The 17,724-nt window shown below is 41.8% G+C and overlaps 1 protein-coding gene across 1 annotated transcript in view; it reads right to left on the bottom strand.

Moving 5' to 3' along the window:
• The window catches only part of otogl (otogelin-like), a 28,382-nt gene that overhangs the window by 7,906 nt on the left and 2,752 nt on the right, over nt 1–17,724 (bottom strand). Inside the window, exons 7-42 of the mRNA XM_085411060.1 lie at nt 17,224–17,345; nt 16,812–17,017; nt 16,147–16,271; nt 15,875–15,981; nt 15,659–15,765; nt 15,415–15,540; nt 15,233–15,341; nt 15,107–15,153; nt 14,874–15,019; nt 14,650–14,776; nt 14,274–14,451; nt 14,074–14,198; nt 13,616–13,825; nt 13,265–13,433; nt 13,033–13,107; nt 12,752–12,795; nt 12,322–12,487; nt 11,504–11,611; nt 11,187–11,325; nt 10,255–10,389; nt 10,013–10,159; nt 9,814–9,933; nt 9,492–9,608; nt 6,452–6,608; nt 6,229–6,255; nt 5,951–6,130; nt 5,579–5,857; nt 4,684–4,801; nt 4,516–4,595; nt 2,949–3,814; nt 1,489–1,666; nt 1,258–1,400; nt 1,156–1,179; nt 959–1,051; nt 681–870; nt 172–389 (exon numbers count right to left, since the gene is read on the bottom strand). Of these exons, the coding sequence (XP_085267186.1) occupies nt 172–389; nt 681–870; nt 959–1,051; nt 1,156–1,179; nt 1,258–1,400; nt 1,489–1,666; nt 2,949–3,814; nt 4,516–4,595; nt 4,684–4,801; nt 5,579–5,857; nt 5,951–6,130; nt 6,229–6,255; nt 6,452–6,608; nt 9,492–9,608; nt 9,814–9,933; nt 10,013–10,159; nt 10,255–10,389; nt 11,187–11,325; nt 11,504–11,611; nt 12,322–12,487; nt 12,752–12,795; nt 13,033–13,107; nt 13,265–13,433; nt 13,616–13,825; nt 14,074–14,198; nt 14,274–14,451; nt 14,650–14,776; nt 14,874–15,019; nt 15,107–15,153; nt 15,233–15,341; nt 15,415–15,540; nt 15,659–15,765; nt 15,875–15,981; nt 16,147–16,271; nt 16,812–17,017; nt 17,224–17,345 (5,508 nt within the window). The remainder of the gene's footprint in view (nt 1–171; nt 390–680; nt 871–958; nt 1,052–1,155; nt 1,180–1,257; nt 1,401–1,488; nt 1,667–2,948; nt 3,815–4,515; nt 4,596–4,683; nt 4,802–5,578; nt 5,858–5,950; nt 6,131–6,228; nt 6,256–6,451; nt 6,609–9,491; nt 9,609–9,813; nt 9,934–10,012; nt 10,160–10,254; nt 10,390–11,186; nt 11,326–11,503; nt 11,612–12,321; nt 12,488–12,751; nt 12,796–13,032; nt 13,108–13,264; nt 13,434–13,615; nt 13,826–14,073; nt 14,199–14,273; nt 14,452–14,649; nt 14,777–14,873; nt 15,020–15,106; nt 15,154–15,232; nt 15,342–15,414; nt 15,541–15,658; nt 15,766–15,874; nt 15,982–16,146; nt 16,272–16,811; nt 17,018–17,223; nt 17,346–17,724) is intronic.

Raw genomic sequence — 17,724 nt, forward strand, 5'->3', positions numbered from 1 at the left:
AGCAACCAGGAATCGAACAACCATCTTTCCAATTAGTAGATGACCTGCTCTGCTTCATGGGCCACTGCAACCCCATTTACTCTCCTGCTACCGTTTTTAATGCAAAAGGCAAATGACAAAGTAACTTAGCACATTCACTACAATCAAGGTTTTGAAAGCACTGCTGGTTACCTTGCCGTGGCATGGTGTGAAAGCGCTTTGGTAAAGCATAGAGAGACAGGTGGAGCAGTCGCCAGTGGTGCAGTTGTCTCCGACCCTGCGTGTGTGTTCGGTCTCATCGGTGGTGTGGACTCTCCATGCCTGTAGGAAGATCATCATGTCTCCCAACTCTCTCACCACTGTGCCATTGGGCAGTTTCAGGTCATCTTCTGGGTTCCCATCGCAGCAACCTGGCATAGTGGACAGACAGGTTTGTGTGTGTATGTATGTGTGTGTGTGTACAGCAAATGAGCAATAAAAATGTCAAGTGACATGGTGTCTGCCTAATTAAACCAAATAGCTCTCGACATCTCAAATTGTCATATCCCATAATGATTCAAGTCAAAGTGATGCTGCAGTTTAGACATTAAACCTTAAAGGGCCTAAAGATGGCACTTAGATAAAAGAGGCTGATGTTGGTGCTGATGTAGTCAAAGCCAGTGGGTATGTGTGTGTATGGGTGCATGTATATGACTGCTCACCACACAGGCCTCGAGTGGGCACAGATGTATTATTAGGAGCAATATACTGTAGCACCATAATGCCCGTGCTATGATACCACTGTATACTGATCCCGCCAGGTGTGTGGATAAGGTACATGCTTCCTGTATCTTCCACATAAAGGGACTGACGTGAGAACGGAAGTCTAGCAGGTCTGTAATTTACTGTAACCTAGAGACCAATATAAAGAATGCAAGCATATTATTTATGTAGGCTAAATTGAATATGTCTTGGGATTAAAGCTGGTAAAAATAATCACCTTCCGATCGAGTCGGTTGATTATAATTCTGTAGAAAGAGGTAGTAATGTTCAGCTTCTTAAAACAAAGTCCAGATGTTCCACCTGTAGGGCTCTGCAGGAAACATTAAAGAGTAGTCATAATGAGATAATAATACAACAGCTTTGATGCAAGTATAACTGCAGGGAATAACACGGAAGAATTGAAGCTGTACTCACAGTTCGTCTGATGGAATTCACACTCTGAAAAAACGTCAATGTAAGCCATTAACATCTGCTTTTTAGTATATTAGACTTAATTGCATTTACTTTATATAATACCTGACTAGTTGGACATTTCTCCACAGTGCCAATAATAGTCTCTCTGGGCAGGTTAACCAAGATGTAGGAGCCATTGTCGTACAAGGCTACATTATTACCATCAAATGTGATCACACGCAGGTCTGACATTACAGTGCAGCGACCTGTGAAAGCCAAACAGATTATCAGGGCAAAAGAAAACTTTCATACCATTTCATACCAAGTTATTTTAGTGCATATAGAAAAACTTACATGGGCACTGCCACTGCGGACAGCAGGGGTCTGTGTTAACCAGGATAGGCATGCCCAGCAGACTGCACTGAGGTTGGGTGGTGTTGTAGCGACAGTGAAGAGAAGAGTTGTGAAGCAGCAGCTCTCCATTAAAACAGATCAGCTCAACACACTCATCAATGCGATAGGAGTATGGGGGCTGTGGATGCAAATATACACGTTCTGTTTTTAAAAGCTGAGCTGGCTTAAACTTCATTATCATCATCAAACACACATATTTAATTTCTACATAATGATTTATCTGTTTTTTCTTTCAGCCCAACCCATTATTGCTTAGAATACAGTATGTGTATGCAGATTAACTATGCATTATTCTGCATAGCAGGCAGCACTGTGGCACGGTGGTTAGCACTGTTGCTGCACAGCAAGAAGGTCCTGAGTTCAATTCCACCATCAGGCCAGGGTCTTTCTGTGTGGAGTTTGCATGTTCTCCCTGGGTGCTCTGGCTTCCTCCCACAGTCCAAACACATGCACTTACCATGTCTTAGGTTAATCGATCAATCAAAATTGCTCATAGGTGTGAATGTGAGTGCAAATGGTTGTCTGTCCCTGTGTGTTAGCCCAGCAACAGACTGGGCCTGCGACCCTGAAAAGGGCAGAAGTGAATGGATATTCTGCATAGCAATAATGATGAAAATGAGTTTTCAGTAGTCATTTAAAAGAAATAATGGAGTGAGCCGACCTGACCGACTAAGGAAGACTGTTCCACGGTTGGGCCCAACAACCTCAAAAGCACGATCACCTCCAGTTTTAAAATCAGAGCGAGGGACAGTTAGGAGGCTCTGGTTAGAGGATCAGAGAGGCCGGCAGCTCTGATAAGGTTTCAGAAGCTCTGCTATATAAGCAGGGACTTCTCCATGTAAAGCTTTATATGCTAGTAATAGAATTTTAAAGCTGATTCTGAGTTTCACTGGAAGTCAGTGAAAGGCCACAAGAATAGGTGTGATATGTGACTGGCGCACAGGTAATGCAGAAATGTTGCCTTTATGGTACGAGGACCGATCAAGCCTTTCTGAAATGAAAGGCTCATTGTGAGTCAGAAAGCATTTCTTAATTTTTAATAGTAGGTATAATTTGTTTTGACACATAACGGTATGAACAGTAGCACCAGCATCAATTTAAAAAAACACGACTGAATTTCACTGGTTTTAGAGAGCTAGTATTGTGGATGCTTACTGTGACACTTATTTTACTACAAGATTACAACAGAACTATTAAAGATGTCAACAGCAACCTGGACTCTTCGTAGCATTTTGCTTATATTTTAAAGCCTATTCATACTAAATAATCATGTAAGGAATCTATGATGATTTAAGTAATCATTTAAATTGCTACCATGATTTCTAAAGTTTAACAAGGATGGGTATTTTCATGCACGTTTATATTTGTGCATATATAATAAACTAAAACAAAAGACTTACTGTACAGGGAATAGTGGGCAAAAGGAAAGGGTGAGTGGTTGATGTTTCCTCTGTTACAGGAATGGTTGCAGGACTTGTGACTATCTCTGTAGTTACAGGCTCAGTGGTGGGCTCGATGGTTGTTGGAGGGGGTGCTGTAGTTGTTGGAGTGTCTGTTGGAGTGGTGGCCTCTGTGGCGACAGTCGTATCTGCTGGAGGAGGTTGAGGAGTGGTTGTGGATTTGGTAGTGGTTTCAGGTTCAAAAGTAGCTGAGGTGGAGGTAGTTGTAACAACTGTAGTGGGTGGTAAGGTGGGGGATGTTGGATGAGGCGGGGATGTGGATGGTGCGGTAATGGTGGTGGAGGTAGGAATTGAGGGTGAGGTATGGGAGGGACGAGAAGTAGTGGAGGGGGCTGTAGTGGCTCCAGTGGGTACAGTGGAAGGCGTTGCAGAGGTAACTGTTGTAGTCACCGTAGTAGTTTGCGTTTGAGTGGGGGTTGTTTCAGTTGTCCTGAGAGTGGTGCTTTCTGTCGGGGTTGTGGGAGTGAGAGTAGTTGAAACAATAGTGGTGGGAGTAGCAGATGGAGACGTGGATGAAGTTGGGGTGAGCAGAGTGGTGACACGCTCAGTGGCTAATGTTGTGCTGGGAGTAGTAGCAGGAGTGGTGGTGGTAGAAGTGGCAGTGGTTGTTGTGGACCTGATAGTAGTGGAGGTGGTAGTGGTGGCTCTAGTAGTGGTGGTGGTTGTTGTCGGCCTTGTGGTGGTAGTGGTGGTGGTGGTAGTAGAAGTTGTTGTTGTAGTCGTAGGTATTGGCAGTGGTGCTGTAGTAGTCCTGTTAGACCACGTCACATATGCAAACGGGGTTGGAGTTGGGGGAAGAGACACACCTGGAGAAGACGTTTATTATAACAGGCAAATATTTTCAATTGAAAATGATTAAAACCATCGTCATATACAGAGCAAACCAAGAAAAAATATAAACTTGGCACAAAAGTAAGGACATTTATGTCTGATTGATTATTTCTTTGTCATAATCCTGCTTCTTGGCAATAAACCTTACACTGTTGAATTGCTTGTTTATTTCCACTTAAATGGTGCCACAAAATGCATTTTTGAGTTGAGTAGCAGTGTTGAGTATGTCGGTTCAAAAACTTTGGTGTGGTTTATTTTATTGGGTGTTTGAAGTGTGAAGTAATAAGACATATTGGCAATTTAACCATTTTTTCAGTAGCATGTGGAAGAACCATATACAGCCAAGTAATGCTGCAGCTTGGTTGTTGTCTTATGGCATGGGACCAATCCAGATCAGTCAAACATGGCATGCTTGCAGTAGACACCAACTGACAGCTGTAGTACGGTCCATGCTGCTGCTCAATTCACAAATGTATTTTCCTTACAATTAAGAGAAATAAAAAGGCTTTCCAAAATATAAGATTTTTTATAAGTGCTGTTACAGCTAAGCAATAACTTACCAAACATAAATCTCCTTGCTTTTTGTACTAAGTTTATTTTTTGGTATATGAGAAAACCATATCTTTTTTCTTTCTTTTTTTTTACAGCAACTTAAAATAAAAATGGCTGTACTCACAGTCCTCTGTGTAGACACATCTTCTAGTGACTTCATCAAGGACCATGTTCTTTGGACATCGTGGAAAGCAACCTTCTACACTGTAAAATACAAAACTACTTCAATACTTGCGTCGAGCACACATTATGCTGATTTTATTATTGCTTTTTAATTAGCCAAGCCTCTTACGGAGGAAGAAACTGGCAGCGTGTAGCATCTGGGTCACTGCACGTGGGGACACAAGGACTTGCACAGGACTGGTAGCGCCACTCACACATCATACGGTAAGGTATTACAAAAGTGCTCTCTGCAAGAAGAGAGGAAACATACCTTATTAGTCAGCATTTGTATGTACAGCATGCATCTATAAAAGGTATACAGTGGCTCCAAAAAGTTATTTGGACAAGTAAAAAGAGCTAAATTCATACGGAAAATATGGATTTACATCACATTACGGGCTCAGGCAAGTTCAGGTACAGCTGTCTTGATTTTTAGCTTATGAATGGTTTCTATTCATAAGATAATATTTAAGCTGAGTTGTCCTTGCTGCTTTTTATCACCTGTTTCTGATTTGATTTTGCACAGAGCCATGCAGACCAATCTGCAGCTGGTGTTCCTGTGTCTGCTTCTCTTCTCATGGATGTTTAACAATATATATTCAAAGTGTTCCTGTGTGCAAGCAAATGATGCTTGAATTTTTCTTCACATTTTAATTGATGTTCAACCAACAAGTTTCAAGGTGATTTTGAAATGTAACAAATTTATTAAGTCAGTTGCTCATCAGTTCAAACATATGCCTCTAGCAATGCAACCAATGGTGGAGTTTAGCTCATCACATTAGGAATGGGCATGGTCCACTAAGTTTAACAATCAGAACCTGTCCAGCTTGCCATTTAGAGCACTGTGTTCATGCTTTCTCCCTCCTTGTGATTTATTTATTTATTTTAATAGAAACCTTCCCGTTAAATTGTCCTAAATGCATTTTATGGTTTAAATACTAGTTTATCTAACATTTTATAAAAAAAAGAACTGGGTCATTCTGATCTGTTTTTGGGGCCACTGTATATATGCGTGTGTTTCTGACCCTCCAGTGTGAAGCTGCTGCTGGCTTTGAAGCCCTGTGAGGTGTCGTATCTCTGGGCTCGTGCAGCAGTGCGTGTGAGTGTCAAAAAAACTCCGGGCTGGGCCACAAGCTCAAATGAAGTGTGACCTGGGAGAATCAGCCCCTGGTGCTGGATAAAGGTTGCTCTACGACTGAACTCCACCCCTCGACTCCACTGCTCCAACTGCAGACGGCTGCGCCCTGACACAACAAGGAAGTAGTTGGGTCTCTCTGCAGACTCCAGCGACACCATGGGAACACCTACAAATAGTCGTAATCATAATCAAAGTAATTTATGCAGAAAATAAACACATATCAATGTATAATAATAATAATAATAATGCAGATGCTCACGTGATGTTCTGTCCTTCTGCAATCCTGCTGTGATCATGAAGTTGAACAGTAGACCTGGGGCAGGCAACTGCCCTGGTCTTTCTCTTACCAGGGGAAAAACAGAGCTGCTGGTACGATTCACTCCAAACATGGTGTCTTTATAGACTGCACTCACCAAGGAAAATGGGCCATCGCCTAGCTCTGTGATGTGAGAGAGCGAAAGAGGAAATGAATGATAAGATGGCAGGGAATAAGAGTAAGGTTTACAAATCTGGTAGAAGATTCTCAGTTAAACATACCTTGATTGTAGTACTCGCAATCATAGGCTGAAAGACAGTCCAGAAGAGTAAAATGTAAGATATAACAGAAGAATTATTTAATCTTGTGAAAAATGGCAAAATATTGACTGATGCAAAGAGTGACTACAGAAAATGGGTCAAAGAGGTAAGCAAAGGTCACGTCCCTGACCCACACAGCAGAAGCCTGTATTGTATTTGTCTGTCTGTGTATGTATGTACTCACGACAGACAGAAGGTGATCTCCAGTGAATTGTGACCCCCTGCTGACAGCATTTGTATGCGTATGCAGCGATGGACGTGCAGAGACACTCACAGTCTCCCCCACGGTTACAATTGCAAGTGTCTGTTAGGCAGTTCCTGTAGAACCAGGCCACATCAACCTGAAAGGGTACACACAGGAAGATATCCACACAAACAATCATGAAATGAACGAGGCCAAATCTCGCTGGGAGAAACTGAGGGAGGTCTTATTTTTTGGAGGGGGGGGGGGGGGGGGGGGGGGAGTTGTTTTAAATAATTCAGACAGGAAAGACCGATGATATCGGGACAGAGAAATGTGGGTCAACCTCTGGTGCAGAAGGTATCAGATGAACTCTATGACAAACTATGCATCAGCAATGAGTTGGTGTGGCCAAAGGGAAGGTTAACTCTGTCTTTGACACTGGCTACTATGATGTACATAAACAGGAGCAAATAATACTTTTCTGTATTACTATAATTTTAGAAAATATAACAAGTAGAGACGTGTGCTGCAACCAGGTTGGAGCAACAAGGTTACAATTAATATTCAGATGTTAGCATTTTACTAGAATGTTATTATGAAACACATTTAATAAGCCCTTTCTGTGCCCCTGATGCATATTATTATTTCTCTTCTTGTAAAATTTTATTTTCAACAACACTAACAACAATAAATTTGTCACTTTTACCCCAGTGCTTGTCAGAGGCTAATAACAAACAGGTACATGTTTAACAGGACATGTGAATCATATTTTGTCCTATAATTTGTAAACATCTGTCACATTATCAGCGTAGACAGAGACAGATTTCAAAGTTGTGAATGGTTATTGTTATATTCTGGAACTGATAAGGTATTGATACCACTGATTGGTATCAAACCTCCAGGAACTGCCTGCATTCTCTAATCACATGATGCCGGGCATGCTTTTGCACCGGAGGAACCCAGGACCCACTGCACCAGCGTAACGTCGGACGATATCAAGGATTTCACCTTGATATCTTATGGCAGTCAGGATGCCATTGCTTAGCCTGTAGAGGTATGTGTGTCTCTCCTAATTCTGGTATTCTATGGCAAATCAGGCTCCACAGTGCCAGGCCGTGAGCACATGGCCAACTAGACAAGGTTAGGGTGTTAGGCATAAAAGTGTTCCTTTTTTCGGAATTTTAAAGAGCAGTATATTTACTTCGTATCTGTCCCAGTGATGAGGGTTTTTTTTGTTTTTGTTTGTATTTTAGTTGTTGTCTATTTTTAGAATTGTTTGTAGAAGTGGTCTCGACAGTGTTTGTGTTATGCATTCCTGTCTTATACCACGTTTATGCTTTGGTCCCTTTTGTCTCCTTGTCTCCTATTATCTCCTATATTGTTTAGTGTTGGTAAGAGTATCTGATTTCCTGTTTTACATTGAACGTTTTTGTTTCCTCTGTGTTTTATCCGCCTTTCCTTGATTCCTTGATTGTTTTCATCCATTGTTAATTGTGTTCACCTGTGTCCCTCTAACCCCTGTTGATTAGATGTCTTTACTCTTTGGGATTGTTATTGTTTGGTTTCTACTTGCATCAGCCAATAAAATGCTCATTTTCATATAATTAGTGGTTTCATGTGTCTACATTTGGGTACTGCACACTACATCAACAGACCAGCTGTGACAGCCTTACTATTAAAGACTGAATGCTAGCTCAACACTAACATGAGTTAAAACTCACTGGGCCTGGATCTAGCTGTACAGAAATATTTCCAAAGTTAGCTCAGTACTGCCTTGGGATATTAATGTTTTTATTTATCCTTGCCTTAATTACTGCAAATCTAGATTTGTATCTTAAAGCATTTACTGAAAATCATTTGGTTCAGAATGAGGCAGTGAGGCACATATATGATACTAAATGAGAAGAACACATTACCCTATTCTTGCTGAATTGCACAGACTGACATGCTTTATATGAATATATGCTTCATAATTTAGTTCAGTTCTGCTTTTAACATCAAAAGCATGCCATGGCATAGCAGAGTCTTGTATATCTGAACTCATCACCCTGTATTCTCCACTACGACCACTCATATCTTTTGACCGACTGCACTTAATTATCCCACCATCAAAACTGAGAACAAAGAGGAACTGTGCTTCTGACATTTTAAATCCTGCTCTGTGGGATTGCCTCCTGCTTATTATCAGGTCTGCTGTGTCTGTACCATATTTAAAAATGTATTGATTTACATTTTTATAGTCTTCTGTCTGCAAGCATGATTCTTTTTCTGTTGAGAATTCGTTGTAATCTATATTTTTTGCTTTTGATGAATTAATACATTAAACTGTTGTTTCCTCAAATAAATCTGTTTTAGTGCAAAAGAATACAAACATACTTTAAATAAGTGCTAAAAAAAAGTAGCAGGAATTCAGAAATATCTCAAAGGAATATACTACTAAATGATGTTCCTCTAAAGGTTGCTTCAAGGGAACGTATTTGTCTTCACTGGACAACTATGGCAAACAGAACATGACAAGAACGTGAATCAGATCAGATCAAAGAGGGCACATTAAGTTTAATAAGAAAAATGAATTTATTGCAAAGAATATAAGACAGAGAGAAATTTGTTTGAATACAGACATGTTCAAAGATTGACTTTTGCTTTATTATGATAATCTCTACTGAACCTCTTAGTTAATTCTAAATGTATGTATTTTCTGAAATGTAGTTTAAGCAATGAAGTGAAATGGACTCTCCACTGGTTGATAGTGATGGCTAAAAAACTGTACATAAAAACATGGCTCCATCTACTGGTCATAAATTGAAATATAACACTATAATAAACACTAGGTGTGCCCTATTTGAATTTGAGTGGCAAGCTTGTGAATCTCTTTAAAGAGTGTGTTTACCAGGATTAGTTAAGAGTTGTTCCTATAACCCCTTATTAATCCCTATAGCTCCCTTTTTCAAATGATATAACCTTTTCATAGCTGCAGTCTCTCTGTACACAGGTTTCTGTGTTTGTGTGTGTTTATATGTGTAACTTGAATGGCACTTACAACATTGTGACAAGGTGCAAAGACATCGCTGTAGAGGAGAGCGCACTCTCTTTTGGCGTACGGCTGTCTCCCTAAGTCCCCTTCACATGGTCGCTCAAGTACATAGTCGCTTTCACACTAAAATACAGAAAACACACACACACAGAAAGCGATCAAGTGTCTGATTACTCTTAAATATCACGGTGTACTCGAGGGAGACGGGCACAGGGAGCAGGGAGGTAGAGAGGTAGTGAGTTTGAGGGTGATGGACAAAGACAGAAAGAGAAAAGAGGGCAAAAGAAGAATCAATGAAGGGGAGTAGAGGAAATGAGCTGACTCATACCTGTCCCAGGGCCCAGCTATCGCCGAATGTCTGTGCATTACTGACTTCCATGTGGCTGGAGGTGGTCATATCATTCGCTGTCACACTGTCAAAATTTCCACATAACCCACTGAGAAGACCCTGGAGCGAAAAAGCAGACAACTTGTCATATTTTTCTTATAACAACACTTCGAATTTCAGATGTGCTACTAGTACACGCCTTCCACTGAGGTCCAGCTCTGATGTGCACAGTCGTCTTGCGGTCCCAAAGGATGGTCAGGTCCTGATTTGAGAAGTGGATGACAGTGTAGTAGCCGGCTTTCCAGAGCTCAAACTCTGACCCTCGACCAACAACAGTGGAAGGGCTCTAACACAAAATAAACCAGGTAGCGTGACATCAGCAGGATTCACTGGATTTTACTGAAATATTTCAGCTTGTTACTGTGTTTGTATTATCCATACAAGGTTGCCAGAATTGTCAGTGAAGTAGATCTTGGTAAGTCCCACGTGAATGACCAGGATTTTCATGCACACAATGCCGCTCTCATAGCAGTCTTTGTTTTGGGCAACAATGGATACCTCGGTCTCTCCTGCACTCTGATGAGAGGAGAAGACAAAATATTACTACTGTAAGGAAAGTTGTGTTTTTTTTAGCAAACACAACAAAATACTTTTGTTGTGTTTTTTGTCTGTTCAAAATTTTCCTCACTAAAGCCACAGCAGTCAGAAAGCAAATATCTAAACACCACGTGCTAGACTCAGAGATGGAATCTCATTCTACCTGTTCAGGAAACATCATCATCCTGGACACATGAGAAGTGACAAAAAGAGGAAACAACTGTAGACTATTAAAGTACAGTTTTGACCAACTTCCCCATTCTTTTCAGGTCTGCATGGTGGCAGGCGGCCTGTGAGCTCTGAATGTCTGTTCTGCTAATTCTAATTCTATATCCCTGGGAGCGCAGGAGCCCTGGGGTTTGAAGTGAACACTGGTCTCTTTGTGTCACTACAGCTTTGCGCAGCGTCTGCTAGCATTACAGTGGTCCCAACCCACCGACACAAACACACACATACATGCCTTAATCGGCTCTAATTAAAACCCAAACTCCAAGATTAGAAACCAGCTTGGATCTTCTTTCCCAGATCCATATCAGTGTTGGCTAGGAATTGTTAAGGATGCTCCTCCTTTGCCCTTAAACGCAATCAATCACACAAACTTCTCTGGCACAGGTTAGCACAGTCTCTATCAGACAATCCCCACTGACATTCCAGTGCCAAAAATGAATCCATAAATTTGTCACTGGAAGCAAATTATATAATTTTACACCTTTATTAGTTTTTTTTTGTGCTAACTAGAAAGTTGTTATATAAATCCACACAGCCAGCCTACTCACTTTGAGCAAGTAGACCTGACAGTCAGAGTGGTAGTCATACTCGAGGCCATCAAAGGTGTGGTAGTGCCTGTCGCTGTAAACAGTACACACAGCTGGACACGGGGAGTAGCTGCAGTTAAAATAGCCACGGTGACACACGCTAAAGGGATGGACAGGTGGGTGCATAAGAGAAGAGCAAAAACAAAGCAGAGGTGGGACAAAAGACAAACTTTCTTTTGTAACTGCTTTGAGAATCAGTTGTTTGGAGATGATTGACAACCTTATAAGGAACCTCATTATTACTTTGTAAATAATACAGAGGCAGGAAAGGTGTTTACCATTTGTAGCATGGTGTTTCCACAGTTTCTCCAGGCAGGTACTCAAGTCCAAGCCAGGAACAAGGGCAATTTTCTGGATAATAACATTCCCCCTGGTGCAGCACCAGCCTTCATGGGTAAAACAAAAGTAGGTGGTACAAAGCATGCGAACACTTAAACACTCAAACCCCATATCTGTGTTTGTCTCTGTGTTGCAATTAACACTTTCGCTTTTAGGCCTGGAGATCAAATCTCTTTTTGGAAAAAATGGTGGAGAAAATACATAAACACAAGATTCAACAGTTCAAACACAAACTCAAAACAATCAGTCATCTCCCCACTAATTAAAACAGTCACAATTATTAGAAATATAAACTCTAACAGGAATTAGTGTTCCTAAATTTAAGCTGCATTGAAGGTTTTTTTCCAGTATTATGGTGACAGTACTGAAAACCAGTCTTTCCCTGGACATGAGCTTTCAGAGTACTTTGTGCTCTGGTTGCTGAATATCGGCAAAAATCTTGTAAGTGAAATTAAGACACATATATGCTGATGCCTGCAAGATGCTTCTTTTCACACAGTCCACAGTGGTGAGTGCAACCCATGCCAATGGCAAATGGTCCTGGGGTAGGTGAAAGGTGTTTTAACTACGTTAAGGTACCACTTTTTGTGTTTCAATGTAACTATCCTAACACGGGTAAAGCAGGGATTACAATTAGTATTAAAATTAACAAAAAAAAAGTGACTGACTAACAGGTAGGAGGCCACTAAAAACAAACGAACAAATACCTATACATTCTCATGTTATTTTGAAAATAGTCACTAAGTCTTTGTATTACCCAGAAGGGCAGACACAGCCAGGTATGCATGGTGTACTGGGTGGGCACGTCAGGTTCAACATCAGGTTGCGGCAGGTTGGTGCACAGGCCACTCCTCCCCTCTGCTCAGTGCAGCTGTGGTACACTTTCCCCTCTGGACACTCCCCGACTTCTATACTATCTGGCTCTATGATGTTGATGCACGCGCGCGCACACACACACACACACACACACACACACACACACACACACACACACACACACACACACACACACACACACACACACACACACACACCAATTGCAACATCAAGTCATGGGAAACAAGCCACAGCTACAGACATAAGGCTCTTGATTTCAGCAAGAGGGACATAGCCTGAAATGCCACTTTGTTACTGGAACGGACGAAAGCAGGAACTGAAGGGAGGAGGGGGGAGTGCAGAGAGGTTACCTTTTTCCTCTGGCACACACTCCATCTTCCCATTTCTGCACAGGCTGATGGTGGAGACAGGAAGGGAGAGAAAAAGGGGCGAGTGTTTGGGAAAGAGAATAATGTTATCAAACACAAGGTCAGTTTAAGTGCTCTACATCTCATTTGACAATCACTCAAGCTTAAACTGCTTTCTCAAATGGATCATGGTGTGTGCCAGTATGTTGCACTGTGTGCAGTTTGAAGAGCAAGAAGAGTGGGTTTTCAATTTTCAGTGCAGCTTACGGTCAGCTGTGACTCACCAGGGCCCAGAGGCACTGAAGGTCACCTCTCCTGGTTGTGACACCCCACCCATGGAATAACAGTGACACTGCGACCTGAGGAGAAAGTCATGAGAATATTTTGATTACATTTTTTAATGATGATGCTTTTTGTGTTTAAGTGCTTTGTGTGCCATTGTATGTCCTTTCTGGCCAAATGGCAAATGATACCCATTAGTAAGTAAGGATGATGTATGAGGTGCTTAAGGCTTACAGCTGCACACAGCGCTGGCGCACATCATCATAAAAACTGCCGTCTGGACAGCCGCATCCCTCGGCACAATCATCAGGGGTACATGTCTCATTGCTGGACATTGCCCGACAGGACCGGCCACAAGACGACACACACGAGTGGTACATCATTCCACCAAGACACACCACTCCTGTATATCACACACAGAGAATAGTACAAATTTGTTTTTCTGGGGTAAATTACAGTCTTCTGCAATCCCTTTACAATGCCTACATTTTGGGGCAGTGTACACTTAAATCTCATATCAATAAGAAGAAAAATCACAAAGGCACAAATTAATGTCTAAAAAAAATCCAGACTATGGAAACTTACCACACTCAGAGACTTGTGATCTGAAATTAATGTTGACTCCATGTTTGGAGCAAAGGTAAGCGTAATGAGCCAGTGCAGTGCACAAACAGCTGCTCCCACAGCGGCAGGCCTGATAGCGGCACTGCTGCTGGTAGATGTTTGGACTGATGTAGCCATGGCACGGAGCAAACACAGTGCCCAAAAGCACCTCACACTGGGATGCGTAGAATACTACAAGACACATAAGCCCACACGAAACTTAACACATCCTCATAGTTCCTTTGACAAGATAGATTGCCTGCAGCTAACACTTGAGCAATTCATAATTCAAACCAGAAAGCAGTAATGTTAGAATGCATAGTACAATCTGGGATTCAAACCCCTAAAGTTTTGCCTTAATCCTTTTCTTTCTTCATATTTTTTCATTAAGGCTAAAATGAAAGAATAATAACCAAATCCACAGTAATTGAAACTATTACCGTTGTGCTGATTCATCTCACATGGGTCTGTAATAGGTAGATTAACTGGAGCAACACAGGCAGATGACACCTTCCAAGCACTGGCATGAAGCTGCGGAGTGCCCTCTATCATACCCGCTGGAGACCTACCCCCCACAAAAATATTCTCAGCAAAAGTCACATTTTCAACACTGACGTATAAGTGGGAAGTACATGCTCACAGGAAATCATCTCGTAGATTTCCATTGTAGGTTCCACAGAGTCCCAGCGTCTGTCCGCGCCACTGGCTGTCAAGCTGCACATAGACCCTTCCGCCTCGACCGTCATAATGCAGCCTGAAACCAATCCCAGTCTTCAGCTGTGTGAACACAGAGGTCAGCTTCCGCACCTCGACTGCATCTGTATGTCAGGAAGAAGTTTTAAAATCGAATCAATTGGTTGTTTTTTTTTAACTATTTCTAGCAATGTATTTACATGTACCATTTGATATTGTGTGTGTGTGTGTGTGTGTGTGTGTGTGTGTGTGTGTGTGTGTGTGTGTGTGTGTGTGTGTGTGTGTGTGTGTGTGTGTGTGTGTGTGCATCGTGTGATTCCTACCATCGACATATGGCAGGGCAGGCGCTGGGTTTACACCAATTATCACCTCCCCCTCTCTTGTCAAAGTGATTTGGCGACTTACATCTTCATCCAGCACTACTGTCACTGACTGAATACACACCTGCTGCTGTTGACACACATTTATATGGAAGGGGCAGTTATATCTGGATTAAAGGAACACTGCAGGCTTGTTAGGTGTGTGCAAAAGTAGTTGTGTGTGCTACCTCTGCACAAGTAGTATATTGTAGTGTGATGGTGAATCTGCTGCTGCTGCGGCTCTTTGCCAGGACATACTGACACGCCCCTGGCTGGAGAAACATCCTTCCGTCAAACGTCGTCACAAACACGTCCCCAACCACTGAACATTCAACTAAGAAGAGACAAAGAGAAGAGTGTTTTTGTTTTTTAAATCTGGATGCATTATTTCTTCTTTGGCTGTCTTCGATGGGATTCTCACCTGTGCAGTTATTCTCAGTGCAGTTCCACACACCACCCATGCACACACTGAAAAAACAAAACAGAAACAGTTAGCAACACGTTGGCTGTGCTATATTCTCACACAGTAACAGTTTTCCACACTCACCAGACACTGCATCCCTGTTGTAGCACCTGTCCTTGTACATATGACGTTCCATGATAAACACATGGACACTGAGAGGCAGCAATGCATGTTCCATTCTGCAGGATGAGACCTGCATGCAAGGATCTGAGATCAGTCAACAATTTCAGAGACATTAAAAAAATTTGGGGGGGTTCTTTGAATACCATCAGGACAGTAGCAGCCATCCAGACAATGCAGGTTGGTTCCCAGGCATTCTTTCTCAAATGTACAGGTAGGTGGACAGCAGCTGATACAGTCTCTATACACAAAACTCTCCTCACAGCCGTCATCTGAGCATAAACACAAACAACTGGCTTAACAATAAAAGTAGAACACAAGTGTGCACTAAATACATTATACAAGTTTTCATGTTTCCGCTGAAATCGTAGAGCAGCAGCCATTACTTACTGCAAGAAGGGAAGCTGTCTCTCCACTCTCTTACGGGATATCCAACATGGGAGCATGCTCGGGTGTACTCCACCAAGGCTCGACAAAAAGTTTCCTCATCATCAGAGCTGAAAACATGCATCAAATGTTTTCGGGGAACTGCTTTCTATGCAAAAAGTTTCAACTCAAGCAAAAGGTTGAATGTATCTACTCGACAGTGTGCTTGCTTTTACTTACACACAAAGGTCAGAGACACAACTGGCAACAAAGGGATTGGGATCGATGTTTTCATGACAGGACAAAAAGGGGAAAAAGAGAAGCGCACTGCATTTCTCTATAGCATCCTGCATACAAATAAAGTATGGTATGAATATATGCAACATAATATACCACCAGAAGTAAACAAAAATTAACACTGCTAAAAAAGGTTTTATTATGGTGCACTTTGGTGGGCCTGATTTGTCTTTGCACATGTTATTAAGTGGAAATATTGCTTCTGTGGTTCTTACATCCATGTCTGACTCAGACTGGCAGGGCCCACTAAAGTCAAGATCCACTGAGGGACAGGCTCGTTCATGAGCAAGGTCCACTGCCCAGCTGTTAGCAAACAGTGCAGGTTCATCAGTCCGAATACCTAAAGTAAACACATATGTGCAGCTGTATGTGGTATACCCAGCATGACGTAGGTACAGACAAAAGATAAAAATGTATAAAAACACATACACAGAGTAAAAATGGAGTAGATTTTCCATTCAAACATACATTAAATTATTTCTTTAATTCATTAAACACAATAACATGAGACATAAAAAAGAGGGCTGATTATAAGAGGCACTAAGAGGAAATATGTGCGTGTAGAAATGCGCTGTAGTTGGTTCCTTTTTGTCTGTTGTCTTTCCTTGGGCTCATCTCCACATTACTGGTCATCTCTCCTCCCAAACAAGCGGGGCACCGTAGTTCATGTTACTAGGTCATATGAGGAAAGTCCATGCTTCTTCCAGCTATTCAAATCAAAACTACCAGTTCTCCCCTGTCCTTCCACTCTAGACTCCCCAGGTCCCACTGCTACTATAATTGGCCAGAATCAGTGTTGAGTGTATAATAACAATAATTATGATGAGTGGGTGCTGAGAGAAGGGATAAGAGGATGAGTCGCCAGTCAGGCCGGTCTTACCGCGAGCAGTGGTGAGGTCATCACCAGCAACATTGTTGAAGTTTCCACACAGGCCACAAGGGGCGCCTTGGTGCTCCTCGCTCATCTTCAGGTAGACGCCCGAGCCTCCATCCCAGGCCAAAGAGAAGCCAAACACGCTCTTCACGAGCAGGTAATCAGCCAGTCGTTCAATAAAGACACTGCCCACGGTCTGTGGTAAACTTAACCTGACATTATACAGAGACAGAAACATCATGAGATCATTGGATGACGTCAGGTCTTTGAAAATCTTACTTATAGTCTTCTATCGATTTTACAGTAGGTTTAGATGGGATGGCGAGCAAATGCTTTCTTTCTTTCTTCCTTTTTAGTTTTTATTTTGACACCTCTGCAGTTAACAAACACACACATACATGCACACACTCATATGCACCTGCGACCTCCCTGGTGGACCCGATATCCCGAGATGTGGATCTCCTCCTCGTTTGGGAAGAACAGACTGAGAGCTCTCGGACATAAATACACACTCCCCTCACACACTCTGCTGTTGTGAACCTGACAAACACCAGAAAATGATAGAAGTGGAATAAGAGCCACAGAGGGAAAAGCATACCGATTTATGAACAAGGGCTCATTAAAGCTACAACTCAAATTTTGCAGACTATCATTATCTAATAATATATGGCTGCAAGGATAAAGACATAATTAGAATGACTTTGGCACCTTTTTTGAAAAGGTTAATCATAATTAAAAACATTTTTTTGTCCTTAGTAAGGCAATTTTTTTGTTGAGTTTTTAGAAAACAATGGCACAAAGAAATATGCCACATCGGTGTTGTGCTGACAGCAGATAGTTGTTAATAATGTATGCTAAACACAGACACTTTAAGACCTTGCCACATGACTGTTTTATAGCCTTTACAGATCTCCTATTT

This window comes from Rhamphochromis longiceps, linkage group LG7, assembly GCF_057381845.1.
Source record: "Rhamphochromis longiceps isolate RC_006_pf linkage group LG7, R_longiceps_female_GT1.1, whole genome shotgun sequence".
NCBI classification, from domain to species: Eukaryota; Metazoa; Chordata; class Actinopteri; order Cichliformes; family Cichlidae; genus Rhamphochromis; species Rhamphochromis longiceps.